The sequence below is a fragment of the Otolemur garnettii genome, unplaced genomic scaffold (genome assembly GCF_000181295.1).
Source record: "Otolemur garnettii isolate 467f Iridium unplaced genomic scaffold, OtoGar3 scaffold00016, whole genome shotgun sequence".
NCBI lineage: Eukaryota > Metazoa > Chordata > Mammalia > Primates > Galagidae > Otolemur > Otolemur garnettii.
The window spans coordinates 9,197,010-9,212,465 of NW_003852411.1; the positions used below are offsets into that span (position 1 = coordinate 9,197,010).

The 15,456-nt window shown below is 34.5% G+C and overlaps 1 protein-coding gene across 2 annotated transcripts in view; it reads left to right on the forward strand.

Annotated features, from left to right (window-relative positions):
* EDEM3 (ER degradation enhancing alpha-mannosidase like protein 3) overlaps positions 1-15,456 on the forward strand; it is a 70,642-nt gene that overhangs the window by 20,790 nt on the left and 34,396 nt on the right. For both annotated transcript variants that reach the window (XM_023510758.1, XM_003785625.3), the window contains exons 5-8: positions 4,108-4,220; positions 5,064-5,217; positions 9,849-9,983; positions 12,510-12,615. In XM_023510758.1, coding sequence (XP_023366526.1) covers positions 4,108-4,220; positions 5,064-5,217; positions 9,849-9,983; positions 12,510-12,615 — 508 coding nt within the window. The remainder of the gene's footprint in view (positions 1-4,107; positions 4,221-5,063; positions 5,218-9,848; positions 9,984-12,509; positions 12,616-15,456) is intronic.

Consider the following 15,456-nt stretch of genomic DNA (forward strand, 5'->3'; position numbering starts at 1 on the left):
CAGAGCCTCAAGCTGTTGCCCTGGGTAGAGTGCCATGGCATCACAGCTCACAGCAACCTCCAACTCCTGGGCTCAAGCGAGTCTCCTGCCTCTGCCTTCCAAGTAGCTGGGATTACAGGCACCCACCACAATGTCTGACTATTTTTTGGTTGCAGCCATCATTGTTGTTTGGCAGGCCCAGGCTGGATTTGAACCCGCCAGCTCAGGTGTATGTGGCTGGCACCTTAGCCATTTGATCCACAGGCGCCGAGCCCAGACTTTTATTCTTAATGTTGTTTCTACTTTCTTTTACTGGATCATTTAAAAAAAATTTAGGACAAAGATTCTCTTACTAGCAGCTTAGGAGGATCACCTTTGACATTAAAAAAAACCTTCCCAAGTTATTCTAATTTAATTGTTCTGGAGTAGGGCTGAGCATTATTATTTATTTTTTGAAAGCTTTTCTTTGGTTCTGAAATGCAGAAGCATAGTTGAAAAAACCATAGTTGGTTAGCCTTTTTTAGCTAGGTCAGAGTTTTGAAAGTCATGACTTCATTTTTCAGAGATTAATGGAATGTGCAAACTGTGTAACTATGAGAAAGGGAGAATATTGCATTCCTGTTTTTAGTCTCATGGCCCTAAGTTTTCTGCATATGATACGGAAAAAGAAAAAGGTACACAGACTATCCTGGGAGGCATAGATTTCCATGTAAATGGTGTTTTTTATTTGTAACCGTAGGCTGGACATGGTGGTTCATACCTGTAATCCCAACACTTTGGTAGGCTAAGGCAGGAGGATTATTTGAAGTCATGAGTTTGAGACTAGCCTGGGCAACATAATGAAACTCTGTGTCTATAAAAATAAATAAAAGATATTTGTAATTATAGCTGGGTTATGCATATTAGCTCTGTTTTGGTATTGTGGAATAAATGAGGAGCAGAAACTATGTGTTACAAAAGACTATAGGCTTAATTTGTTTTTCATTTGGTCATCTTGGCTTTATCTTTTCATATGGCAGGTTCCCCATCATTTCTCTGTAAGTTCTTAGTTGATTTTCATGATCATGGACCATTAGATTATCATGTTTTTAAAAATATTATCAGCAGTTAAGTAGATAAAGTTGTTCCATGCTGCATAATGTTCCACATTTCGAAGTCTTTGGCCTTGCTAGTTGGGTATCCATTAACTATTAGAACGGCTATGTCCTTTAGTGTATACCAAGTACACACTTTGGCATTGATTCTCAAAATAAGGTCCCTGGTTTAGCAGTATGAGCATTTCTTTGGAACTTGTTAGAAGTACAAAATCTCAGGTCTTATCCCCAAAATACTGAATCAAAAACTCTGGGAGTGAAACCCAGTGATCTGTCTTTAAACAAGATTCCAGGTGTTTCTGATGTATGCTAACTTTTTTGAATCACTGTATAATAATGCAGTGCTTTGTAAACTTCACTGTACTGCAGGTTGCCTAAGACTCTTGTTAAAATGCAGATTCTGATACAGTAGATCCAACGCAGGGCCCAAGAGTCTTGATTCCTAATAAGTTGCCTAATATTATTCAGCAGTCTGTACTTTTGAGTAATGAGGCCATAGAGTAAACTGGCTCCTTGTGTCAGGAAATAACCAGAAGTGATGTTGACCATGTAATATTGACCTTGGCAATTCATTTATCTTCTCCAGGCCCCTATTTTCACTTCAGAAGAGCCTAGAAAAGTTACTGGTCCCTGTTAAGTACAGTAGAACTTCCATAGTTGCCCACCTCCGTACATTGACCACCTCCTTAAATTGACCTAATTTTCACAGACTGGACGTGCACCACATGTATGTATCAGTACAGTAGTCTTATTTCCTTATGTTGACCACCTCTGTATGTTGACCAGTCCCTTTGGTGGTCAACTTACAGAGGTTCTACTGTATAAAATATTATTTCGTACTGATCTTTGGTTTAGAGTCAGATAAGTCACCTCTTTGTTGATGTTGTCTACAAGAGGAGTCAAGAAGAAAAATTGGCAAAGATTTAGAAATATTTAAAAAATGATACTTTATAAAATTTTTCATTTCTCTTTCCAAGTGGAAGTAATCAAAGATATAAACATACCTTTATAGCTTTGAAAATACAGATTGATTTTGAATTTCATCCTTATTGTATTTTCAGTTTAATTTAAACAGAAGAATTAGAGGAAATGAAAATATTGTTAAAGTTTTTCCTACATTTACAAGAAATGTTATCTTGTACATTTGTCAATCTAAGCATTACTATTTCTAATTTTCTTTGCCTTTACTTTGTGATTATATTTTATTTTCTGACATAGTAATTTAAAAATATTAATAGGACTTACTACTTGTAACATTACACACAACCCTACTGTTTTGATATTGGTCAAAATGTAATATATTAAGTAGAATTTCAGTTGTCATAAGTTTGACCTTTAAACTATTCATAATTTCAACCATCTATTAGTAGTTTCAGTTGATTGTAGTGGAGTCAGACACTAAAACTTTATTTTTAAATTCAACATTATCATGAAATCTTTTTTTAAAAATGTTGAAAAAATTAAAGATAAGGGGGGAAAGTATGATACCTGAAATTATCCTTTGTTACCAGGTAGGAGCTTAAGAAACTCATTAAATAATGTAACTGTTAGAGTAAATTTTCTAGTTGATTATGGACAAAGAGAACCCTCTTCCCACTTTTATTGTTTGAAACAAAAGGTACTACTTCATTGGTTTTGATTTTGGAGAGAAGGGGATAAAGCTGTTTTTCTGTTAGAGAAGCAAGTTGGACCTTAAAATATGTGGAAGGAAGCCTGACTCCAAGTTAGAAGAATTCAAGAGGGAAAATTCTCAGGAGGTAGATCTTGGGAAAACAGTAAGATTAAGAAAGTGATATTAAAAAGTATAGGCATCTGGAGGTTGGGAAGAGTAGAACAGTTATACCCCGTTCTTAAAAGGATAGGGCTATGTGCATCTGCATTTTTTGGTTCACAATTTATATAGTCTTAGAGATTGAAGTAAGCAAATGGTCCATTTAAAATCAGGTTTTATATATATATTTTTTCAGGTTTTATATTTTACTCAAGACTTAATCCTGAATTTTGCTTTGATTTTAATTTTAGGCAGAAAATCTTCTGCAATGTTTCATTTTTATTCACTAAATTAGAATTTTTAGTGAAAGTATCAAATCAAGTAAAAAGGCATATATAAAATATTATTAACAAAAAGAGTAAACACTTAAGTGAAGAAAAAGTACTTTTAACACATCTAGGCTGTAAGTAGTATCTCATCACGCAGCCTTAGTTTGGACTTTTTACCAAAATAGCATATGTAATGACAGTGACCTTTTTTGGGAGCTTATTGCAAACATCCGGAGTTCTTAGTTTAGTCAGGATTCTAGATTTGCATGGTAAAATAATAGTAATGGTCTTAAGAACTTAACTCAGAAACTTTATTAAAAGCATTTTACATATATTATCTCATTTAAGAAAACAACCTATAAGAGTAAGTATTTTCTCTTTTTGTAGATGAAAGAACAGGCTCAGAAACGGAAGTAACTTGGCTGGGATCACACAAGTAGTGAGTGAAAGAACGAGAATTCAAATCAGGCCATGTTCTTGACTGTAACATCATATTGCCTCCGTAGTTAGAGGACGGGGCTTCAGTGGGGTAAAAATGAAGACGATGTATGGTTTAGCATTAGTTGAGCATGCCCTGAAGAAAATGCTTTCTTCTGAGAATAAGCAACTTGTAAAACGGCTTTTGGTGACTAGGATGGTTTTTTTTTATTTTGACTTAGAAACCAAATCGCAGAGGAGCTCACCTCATGTAGCTCCTACGTCATTAAGAATCTAGTAGCAGCTGTGATGATGATTGTTTTAAAGTCCTACTGATATTTCAGTGTGTTTGAAAAAGAAACGTGTAAAGATGCTGTATAATACTGTATGTTTAGTCACTTAATTTTTTCAGCTTTAGACATTATTGCATTTTTGTAATACACTTAAGGAAAATATTTTGTATTGTCACTCTTCAGAGTCTTAAATTATACTCACTTGCTTTTAGTAGCTCAATTCTGAGGATATTTGTCCTTGACTTGGTAGGAAAAAACTTCATTTCATAATTTTCTTCTCCTAGGTATTAAATAAAACTAAAGAATTTGAAGATGCTGTGAGAAAAGTTTTAAGAGATGTTAATTTAGATAATGACGTAGTAGTATCAGTCTTTGAAACAAACATCAGAGTTCTTGGGTAAGTATGAAAGGTGCTAAAGCTATCATTTTAAAACAAGTTGGGGTATTATGAGACTCAGGGTATGGAGGAGCTGCATTATATCAGTCACAGACAACAGCAGGCAGTGGAAATAGCTATACACTCAAATCAAAGAGGGACTATTGGTTGAACACTTATTGGCTATATCAGAGTTATTTCACTAACTCATAGTTTGCTAATCTTAGCCAAGGACCTCTTTGAAGAAGAAGTAAGAAACTGAATTTATAAGATTACCTCTCAACTAAACAGTTTGAAATGCTCTTGGGACATTTAAAGATAAGAAATTGTAGGATTCGTTCAAGTTTCGATGTTATTAAATTTTATAATTACTTTGGTTACTGTAACTCATTTCTTTTGTCAGACAGTGTGAGTCTACTCTTCAGATAAATATAAAAAATAGTTACATGTTTTTCATAGAGTTTATTAATCTATTACACTTAATGTAGCTTGAAGGGTTTTTTTTATTTTTTAAATATATTAAGTGAATTAAAGATTTCATGTGAGATAATTAGTTTAAATTTGAAATTTGTTAAAATAAATGTAATGTTTAGTATGTTAAGAACATTTAAGGTATTTCAGAGTGCCAAACACTTTACATCCAATAGAGGTTGAGGTTATTATATGATTTTTAAAAAAAATTATGTTGGCAATGTAATTATAATGGTTTGCAATGAAATGGGTAGCAAATACTAAGAATTAAGTTTTTCTGTAGTCTTCCCTTATGTTTGCTAATTTGTTGATAACAAAATACCCACTCTCTTTTTGGTGGTGACTTTTAAGTATCTGTACGATGTGAGTAATGTTTCATCTCTGTGATCCTAGGGGTCTTTTGGGTGGACACTCCCTGGCAATCATGCTGAAAGAAAAAGGTGAACATATGCAGTGGTACAATGATGAACTTCTTCAAATGGCAAAGCAGTTAGGTTACAAGCTTTTACCAGCTTTCAACACTACCAGTGGCCTTCCTTATCCAAGGGTAAGTATTTCAAAAAGTAAGGTCGTCTTTAGATACTTCCTTTTACGCTTTACAAAATGATTTTTTGCAATGACCTATTGTTTTTCTCCTGCCTGTGGCTGGAAAAAAAAAATGCTCCAAAGCAATGTAACAAATTTATATTGACATTTCATTTAACTTAAATTTGAGTGATGTGAGAATTAGGTTAGGAGAAACAGATGCTAAACTAGAAGTTACAGAATTAAATGTGTGGAAGACACAATTGAAGCAGTGCCAGTAGATGAGTGTTAACTCTTCAACGGAGAGGGTATAGAGAGAACATGGGACGAGGAGGGGCATGAGGAGGAAGTAGAGCCTTTGAAAAGAACACAGTTCAGATTTAGGAGGAGAACCCTAATGTAGCTGTAGTATTATGAAGGCTAAAAACGGAGCTTCAGAATGCAGAGGTGTTCTGGAAAACTTGAGGAGAATTAGGTGCAAAGAGCTTTGAAGGATGTAGCTAATGCAGTAGTACAAAGGGGGGAAAGCATTGAAAGTAGGTGTAAGTAGGTCGGGACCACTCAGTTTGAGATTTCTTCTCCTTGGTAGTTAAAGTAGAGGTGGCAGCAGGGTCAGCCACCTGAAGGAGGAGTGCTGTTTTTTTGTCTTAAGAAAATTTAGTCTTTAAAGGAGAGAGAAAGAAACCATAGAAGTGGAGGGAGCTCTCTCTTCTGATTTATTTCATCCTTCGTTAAGACTGTTACCTTCTCCCTCTTATCTAAGTCAGATTCCTCAATCATTACCAAACTCTATAAATATTTTTCTTTTTTTTTTTCTTTTGAGACAGAGTCTCACTATTTCCCCCTCATTAGAGTGCTGTAGCATCACAGCTCATAGCAACTTCAAACTCTTGGGCTTACGCAATTCTTTTGCCTCAGCCTCCCAAGTAGCTGGGACTACAGGCACCCACCACAACACCTGGCTATTTTTTTTTTGTAGTTGTCATTGTTGTCTAGCTGGCCTAGGCTGGGTTCAAACCTCCCACCCTCGGTATGTGGCTGGTGCCATAACCACTGTGCTATCAATATTTTTCTTTCTTTTCTGATTGCTATTAATGCTGATTGAGATGGATACAGTTTTATTCCTAAACGACTATACATACCTGTCTTACTCTTTTCTCTCTGGTTTATGCTTCAGAGCACTTGACAAATTATTATTACTAAATGCATAATTTTTATCAAGTTATTTTTAAAAGTTTATCTGACTCTCCCTTTTAACTTTCAGAATTCTTTATAGTTGAGCAGTAGACTTTGTAATGCTTCTTTGTACTTTCATACTGTAGAGAAATCATTGATCCATTTCAGCCAGAACCATCTTTAGTCCCCCAAACCCCTAGAACAGTGGTTCTCAACCTGTGGGTGATGACCCCTTTGTAACAGTGAAAATACATCCTGCATATTAGATATTTACATTACAATTCATAGCAATAACAGAATTACACTTATGAAGTAGTAATGAAAATAATTTTATGGTTGGGGGTCACCACAACATGAAGAACTGTATTTAAGGGTTGCAGCATTAGGAAGGTTGAGAACCACTGCTCTAGAAGTTTTTTTTTTTTTTTTCATTCTATGCCTTTAGGCCCACCAACTCAATTATCTGGCATAACTTTTTTGCCAATGTAAGTCAAATCAAAACAGACTCATTTCCTCTAGCCGTCTTTGGAGGAGATATAGCTTGGTATGGTGCTTTTTAAACTGGAGGTCACAACCCATTGATTTACTTGTCAGTTTAAAGGGTTATGACCAGTATTTTTTTTTTTTTTTATACACAAGCTAGAATTATATCTCTTTTTTTTTTTTTTTTTTTGGAGACAGAATCTCAAACTGTCGACCTGGTTAGAATGCCATGGCATCACAGCTCACAGCAACCTCAAACTCATGGATAAGCGATTCTCTTGCCTTAGCCTCCCAAGTAGCTGGGACTACAGGCACCCTCCAGAACACCTGGCTATTTTTTTGTTGTAGTTGTCATTGTTGTTTTAGCTGGCCCATGCCAGGTTCAAACCCGCCATCCTTGGCGTACGAGGCCAGCACCCTACCCACTGAGCTATGGGCATCGCCTAGAATTATATCTCTTACTTAAATTTTTAGTTTTTGATATTTTAAGTAGCTCTCCTATGAACATCATTATATACATTTTTTATACATTTTTAAATTTCTTCCTTAGGATACATCACTAGCAGAGGAAATAAGTCACAGAGTAGGGAATGCTTTGTAAGATTTGAGTACTTATTGCCCAATTGCTTTCCAGAAAGATTCTACTTCTATACATCCTTGTTGTATAATACAAAGTACATGTATTGTCATTCTTTTGCTAATTAATGAGGAAAAAGGGAATCATAATGTTAATTTTTTTATTAGTATATAATTTGTTTAGCTTTTTCTTAATTTTTTTTTTTTTTTGAGATAGAGTCTCACTTTGTGTCCAGGCTAAAGTACTATGGCATCCTAGCTCACAGCAATCTCAAACTCCTGGTTTTAAGTAATCCTCCTGCCTTAGTCTCCTGAGTAACTGGCACTACAAGCATCTGCTACAATGCCTGGCTAATTTGTTGATTTTTCTTAGTGATGGGGTCTTGCTCTTGCTTAGGCTGGTCTTAGACTCCTGAGCTCAAGAGATCCTCCTGCCTCGATCTCCCAGAGTGCTAGGATTATAGGTGTGAGCCACCACACCTGGCCTGATAATTTATTTTTGAAATAGAAGATGCTATAAGCATTATGAGCAAACAAAGAGACTTCAGTTATTTTCTTATTCTCTCAAGTGTCAACATTTTTTAAAATTATTTTTTCGAGGAGTACTATAAAGGAAAATAACTGTCCTCCCATTCTTCCTTATGTACACGCAGTAAATACTGCTTTTGTCTGTGAAAATTTGTGTAATCAATCTCTCTTAGATGTACATCATAATTGATAGTATTTGCGTTAATGGTTTTAACTCAAGAATTTACTGGACAGGCTTGGCACCTGTAGCTCAGCAGCTACAGGCACTAGAGCTGGTGGGGGCGGGTTCAATTCCAGCCTGGGCCTGCCAAACAACGATGACAACTACAACTAAAAAAATATCTGGGTGTTCTGGAGGGTGCCTGTAGTCCCAGCTACTTGGGAGACTAAGGCAAGATAATCGCTTAAGCCCAAGAGTTGAGGTTGCTGTGAGCTGTGATGCCATGGCACTCTACTGAGGGCAGCAAAGTGAGACTCTGTCTCAAAAAAAAAGATAGGGATATAGGCAGGAGACACTTCTCATTTTTGTTGTTGGTGCAGAATTACTTAACACTAGTTAATCTAACAGAAGTACAAATGGTAGAGATAATTATAGTATAAATTTGGGTGGGGATGGAGGCTAACCCCAAATGGAAATACCTCAAGTGATATTTTAGGAAGTAAGATAAATGACAATAGTGAAGACAACATATAGTGGTCAATCCCCATGTCTCACCTGCATTTCACTTTTGTTGTTGTTTCAGGGGGTGTTTGTTCAGAGATGCCTAGAATCTGTTGATTGGACACTGTTAAGGGAATAGGCATGCCCAGCAAATGATTTCTGTAGATAAATTGAAATATAAATTTATTTGAGCTTCTGTATATAAGAATTTGAATAATAACTAATCTGAGAACATAACTTTGATATTTTATATTTAATTACTTTTTGTTTGTTATTAACTAAATCCTTGATATATGCCTTCTTTTTTGTTGTTTAGTTGGGTTGCTGAAAAACATTATCATTTTAATCAGTTTTGGTCAGTTTGGTGTAGTTAATCCAGGTTTACATTGTAGTATTATTTAATTGTCTTTGAATTGTAAAACAAATACCTGCTTTGAAAAAATTTCCTTGTGTTGTTAGCCTTTGAGAAAGGTGATACACTCTATATTTTAAAGCTTCAAAAACCTGTAAACCAAGTTTTAATTTCCTTTCATATCATAACAATAAGTTTTTTTCTTTATGAAGAACTAGTTAATATGTAATACAATATAGGTTCTTCATGAATTTTAAATTAAACTTAAAGGCTGGTTCACTTCTTCTCTATTTTCCTACTTACTAATTCAGACTATCCAGAGAACAGAATTGTTACGGAAGATATAATTGTTTTTATTTATTTATTTATTTTTTATTAAATCATAGCTGTGTACATTAATACTATCATGGGGTACAGTCTACTGTTTCTGTATACAATTTGAAATACTTTCATCCAACTGGTTAACATAGCCTTCATGTCTTTTTCTTAGTTATTGTGTTAAGACATTTATATTCTACATTTAGAGAAATTCACATGTACCCTTATAGGATGAACCATAGGTGTGTTCCCACCAATTACCCTCCCTCCACTCAATCTCCCCTCCCTCTCCCCTCTCCCCATATTCTTGGAGAAGATATAATTGTTAATGAGGATATTGAGCAACCTGAATATAAACTGACTCCATGAATATTATGTGCTCAGAATATATTTCCCTTGATGTTAACTAAAAAGTCACAAAGATTATCAGATTGAATTTCAGTGTTATCTTAGGAACAATTTTTATGATTTTATGAAAAGTCTTCATCTAAAGTAATCTCTTATCAGGAAGTCATTATCTCTTGAAAATTGCTAATGATAATCTTCTAATTGTATTTAGATTAATTTAAAGTTTGGCATGAGAAAACCAGAAGCCCGGACAGGAACTGAGACAGATACCTGTACAGCTTGTGCAGGTACCTTGATCCTTGAGTTTGCAGCGTTAAGTCGATTCACAGGAGCAACAGTATTTGAGGTTGGCTTTTTACAGTCTTTGATCTCTTGGATATTGGGCATAGTTAACTTTACACCTATTCTTTATTGTTTAAGTTTCAGGATTATCCTTGCAGAATTCCTGTTATTTCAGTGAACTTTTTGTCTAACTTTCTTTACATAGTTTTTAATTGCCAAAAACAGAAGTTGTTAAGTAGCTATGTTAAATTCAGCTTTATACTTTGTTCACAAACTATAAATTTTCAGGTTTTCTTCATTTAAGTGAATTTGATGGCTTCTTGACACTATAAATGTCTTACGTGAAATACTGTGTCCTTGCGTTTTTTTTTTTTCATAGACTTCCAGATAGAAGCTATGACATTGGATTTGACTATAAAGAAAACAAGTTAAATAGTCTTTGTGTATATGTAAATGTCCTGAGGACAGATTTATCCTATTTGGTTAATCTTTTAAACTTAAAATTTTATTCTATACTCTGTTGACTAATAATTTTCTCTTCATTAAAAAGTATAGACACTTTAGCATATTCTCTAATTTAATATGAACTCTAAACTCTCTGAGATATTGATATAGTGACAGGTGAGAAAATAAGGTTCAAAGAGTCTGAGAGACGTGTGCAGCTACTAGGTGAATGAGAAGAGTTAAAATCCATCTTTCTGAATTCAAAGCCCCATACTCTTTCCCTTGGGCTATTTTGTGCTTATGAGTAAATCTGTTGAAAATTATGATTTTTTTTTACTTGATGAATATGCATTAATTTATTGTCACAGAAGCAACTTGATGGCAGTTGAAGAGTATCACTCTGAAACAGGATTGGCAAACTATAGTCTGTGGGTCTAGTCTGGCCACTGCCTATTTTTATACATAAAGTTTAATTGTAACACAGTTGTGCCCAATTGTTTTTTTCTGTCTGTGGCTGCTTTTGTGCTACAGCGACAGAGTTGAGTAATTGTGATAGTGATTGTATTACCCATAGTGCCCCAAATCTTTGCTCTCTGGTCCTTGTCAGAAAAAGTTTGCTAACCTTTGGTCTAATATATACGTAGATCTGAGTTCTCATATTAGTTGTCCTATAATTTAATTTTAAACTTTGGTTAAATCTTTAATTTCACTTGGCTTGTTTTCTTAGCTGTAAAATAAAAGTAGGGGATATAAACTTTATGACGTTTTCTGGCTTTGAAATTCCATAATTTAATTTAAGTTGTAACCTGGTTTGCTTAAAAGGAATGATCCTAAATAGATGGAGTTAAGAATTAAAATTATGGCTCTGCGCCCATGGCTCAAGCGGCTGAGGCGTCAGCCACATACACCTGAGCTGGCAGGTTTGAATCCAGCCTAGGCCTGCCAAACAACAATGATGGCAGCAACCAAAAAAGCCAGGCATTGTGGCAGGCGCCTGTAGTCCCAGCTACTTGGGAGGTGGAGGCAGAAGAATTGCTTGAGCCCAGGAATTGGAGGGTGTTATAAGCTATGATGCCACGGCACTCTACCCAGACACCTTGAGGCTCTGTCTCAAAAAAAAAAAGAATTAGAATTATTTTATACTCTATTTTTAATCTACAGAGTAACAAATTAACAATTTCTTCTTTTATAGAAGTATTTCTGATATGCTAAATAGGATCATTCTCTGAAATTAATTTAGAAACTCAGCTGTACATGCTCTTTGCTTTTATATTTCATAGTACCTTTTAATCTAAAGCCAAGAATTTGATCAGAAATCTTCATTTAGTGTCCAATTGACAAATAAAAGGAAAAAATGTTATCATAAATTTATAGGTTTGGAACTATCAAATAAATATTTAGTAGCCTGGTTGACTTATTAACTTTTTATTAACAAACTTGCATATCATTTAAAAATGAAAATCTGAAATGACTATTTCAAAGGTAGCATACCAACTCTCAAATTCTCTTCCAATTTTCTAAATAAGAGTATCTGAGGAGGTTTTCACTTTGCCTTTAAGTGTGAAATTATTTTAACAAGTACATCTAATTATGGCAGCAATTGATACAGTTTAATAATAAATATGTGTGAATGCAAATGTGTACTGCAAGAGTAGATAACTTCTGCTAAAGAGCATTTTCAGAGTAATTTTTTTTGAAGACAGTTTTAATTTATTGCCCTCAGTAGAGTGCTGTGATGTCATAGCTCACAGCAACCTCAAACTCTTGGGCTCAAGTGATTCTCCTGCCTCAGCCTCATGAGTAGCTGGGACTACAGTTGCCTGCTACAACACCTAGCTGTTTTTAGAGATGAGGTCTCACTCTTGCTCAGGCTGGTCTTAAACTCCTAAGCTCAGGTGGTCTACCTGCCTTAGCTTCCCAGAGTTCTGGGATTATAGGCGTGATCTGCTGTGCTTGGTCAGAGTCATTCTTAACTATTACTAATTGGCTGAAGAGACAAGATTTCTATAGGAAATTTATATTTTAAATAATTATCTTAATTTTATTTAGTTCTTAAAATATGCTATGGGCCTTTGATTTTTAGCTGTCTTTTACTTGTCAAAGACATGCAGTTCTTCAAATATGTATTTGTTTTTTAAAATTGTAGGAATACGCAAGAAAAGCTCTTGATTTTCTCTGGGAAAAAAGACAGCGAAGTAGTAATTTAGTGGGTGTGACTATAAATATTCATACTGGAGATTGGGTACGAAAAGGTAAGTTAAGCTTTTTAAATTAAGTCTTCTCACCCTTAAAACAGTTGAAAAAGGAAGGATTTTCGTTTGTTAAAATAATCTTTGGGATAATATAAAGCATAGTTTTTTACAAGATTGCTAGAATTTTAATTAATTTAGCCACATTTTCTTTTTTGGTGCCAAATATACCACACTTATTCTAATGATTTATGTTCTATTTTTTAATGAATATAGCATTCATTATAGATATAGGGTATAGATAAAACACTAGAGTTGATTTCTTTGAGGATTAGAGGATCAGAGTACCAAAAACAACAAGGTGTAGTTTAGTGAGAATTTGTATTTCATAACATTATCATTATTTTTTGTTTTTTTCCCTCCCTCCAAAGTAGAGTATAGCGTAGTAGCTGTGAGCATAGACTCTGGAGTCATATTGTTGGAATTCAAGCTATGAGATCTTGGGCAGATTATTTAACTTCTGTGTGCCTCTTCATAGCTGTAAAATAGGGATGTGAATAGTATCTACTTCATAGAGTTCTATATGAGGATCAAATGAATTAACCAATGTAAAGCCTTAGAACAGTATCTGGCATGTACAATATGCATACAATGTACATAATATACTACCCTTATTATGAAGTAACTACTCACTAATACAATGCTAGTCGCTTTCATTAATAATTTTACTTCTAGGAATCTAGCCTGAGGAAATAATACAAAATGCAGAAAATTATTTGTTCCCAAAGATGTATAGCACATAATTATTTCTAATAGTAGAAAACTGGGAAATAGTCTGTCACCATCAATAAAATAATAGCTAAGAAAATTATTTTAGGCCAGGCACGGTGGCTCATGCCTGTAATGCTAGCACTCTGGGAGGCTGAGGCAGATGGATAGCTTGAGCTCATGAGTTTGAGACCACCCTGAGCAAAAGTGAGATCCCATCTCTACTAAAAATAGAAAAAACCTGAGGCAAAAGGATTGCTTGAGCCCAGGAGTTGAAGGTTACTGTGAGCTATGATGCCACAGCACTCTACTCAGGGTAACAGCTTAAGACTGGCTCAAAAACAAAAAATTATTTTACACAAATGTTGAAATATTAAATTATTAAAATGAATCAGCATGGAAGGAACATATAACAGTGTTAAATGAACAAATGAGATTTAGAATTATGTAAACTATGATTTTATCTTTATAAAAGACTCCTACAAACAAGCATAGAAATACGGAAATAGGCTTGGTGCCCTTAGCACCATGGTTACGGCACCAGCCACATGCACCGAGGTTGATGGGTTCAAACCCAGTCCGGGCCAGCTAAGTAACAAACACAACTGCAACAAAAAAATAGCCAGATGTTGAGGCAAGAGAATCACTTAAGCCCAATGCTATGGCACTCTACTGAGAACTATGATATAGTGAGACTGTCTCAATAAATAAATAAAAAGGAAAAAAATAGAAATATACTAGAATATTCGTGAAAGCATCTTTGTGTTATAAATTTCTCTATTTTCCAAAAAGTTTATCTTGTTTATATATAAAATATATCTGCCTATGTTTAAATAAATGTAAATTATAAAATTATTAGTTTGAGGATATTAAAATTGCCTCCATTCAGTATTGTATAAGATTTTTTCTAAGTTTCTGAAATGGATCTGAATCCTAGCTTCAGAATTCTGTCATTTTTTTTGTTCATTTTTTTTTTTTAAACCTACTTCAGATGTTGGGTGCAAATTAATCATAATGAATTTTGAGTTAATTTTAATTCTTACAAAAAATTAAAAATAAAAAAATTTTAATTCTTACATTACGACTGGACAGTCTCATCATTGGTTTAGGCATGGCCCACGTTATTTATTTTTAATAATGTTCAAGCACCCACAAATGGACTGTCCATTACAGTAGCAGCTGACTTGACAACATCTTCCTTCTGCATTTGTTCTGCATGGGTCTGCCTCCTCCAAGTGCAGCAGCTGGTGTTCTTATGCTGCGTTACCTAGCTTTCTGTGCGTCTATATGTGTTCCTGAGAAAGTGTGTTTTTTGTTTTGTTTTAAACTTTATAAAATAATATGTCATATGTACCCTTCGGAGACTTTTTTTGTCTTAATGTTATACAGTAAGTATTCACTTATTATTGCCATAGCTTCTTGGAAACTAAACTGTGACTTCAAGTGAAGCATTGCTCAGCAGGACTTTGAATAATGTTTTGTTGTAATATTGATGAGAAAAAATTGATTTTGTTATCTGTTGTTTCTGTTAAAATCAGTTCCAAGACTCTAATTATAATATTAAGTGAGGACTTACCATATTGCAAAAATTCATACATAATGTTGTATGAAGTTGTAACTCATTCTTTTTTAACTGCTATATGATACTTTATTAGATGAATAAGCCATGATTTAAGGGTCTTTAAGTTGTTTGCTATTGTGAACAGTACTACCATGATTATTTTTGTAGTTGCTATTTTGTACATGTATAACACTTTTTCTTGGCTATATACACACCTAGGAATGGAATTTTTAGATCATAGGGTAAGTTAATGTTCAGCTTCAGGAGATAATGCCAGATTGTTTTCCAAAGTTATTTCACCACTATGTACTTTAACTAGCAATGTATAAGTGATGCTATGGATTGGCATCCTCCCTAAAACTTTGTATTGCTATACTTTCAAAAAAAAAATTTTTTTTTTAAAGAGCAGAGTCTCACTTTATGGCCCTCAGTAGAGTGCTATGGTGTCACAGCTCACAGCAACCTCTAGCTCCTGGGCTTAGGCGATTCTCTTGCCTCCGCCTCCTGAGTAGCTAGGACTACAGGTGGCCGCCACCACAATGCCCAGCTATTTTTGTTGTTGTTGTTGTTGTTAA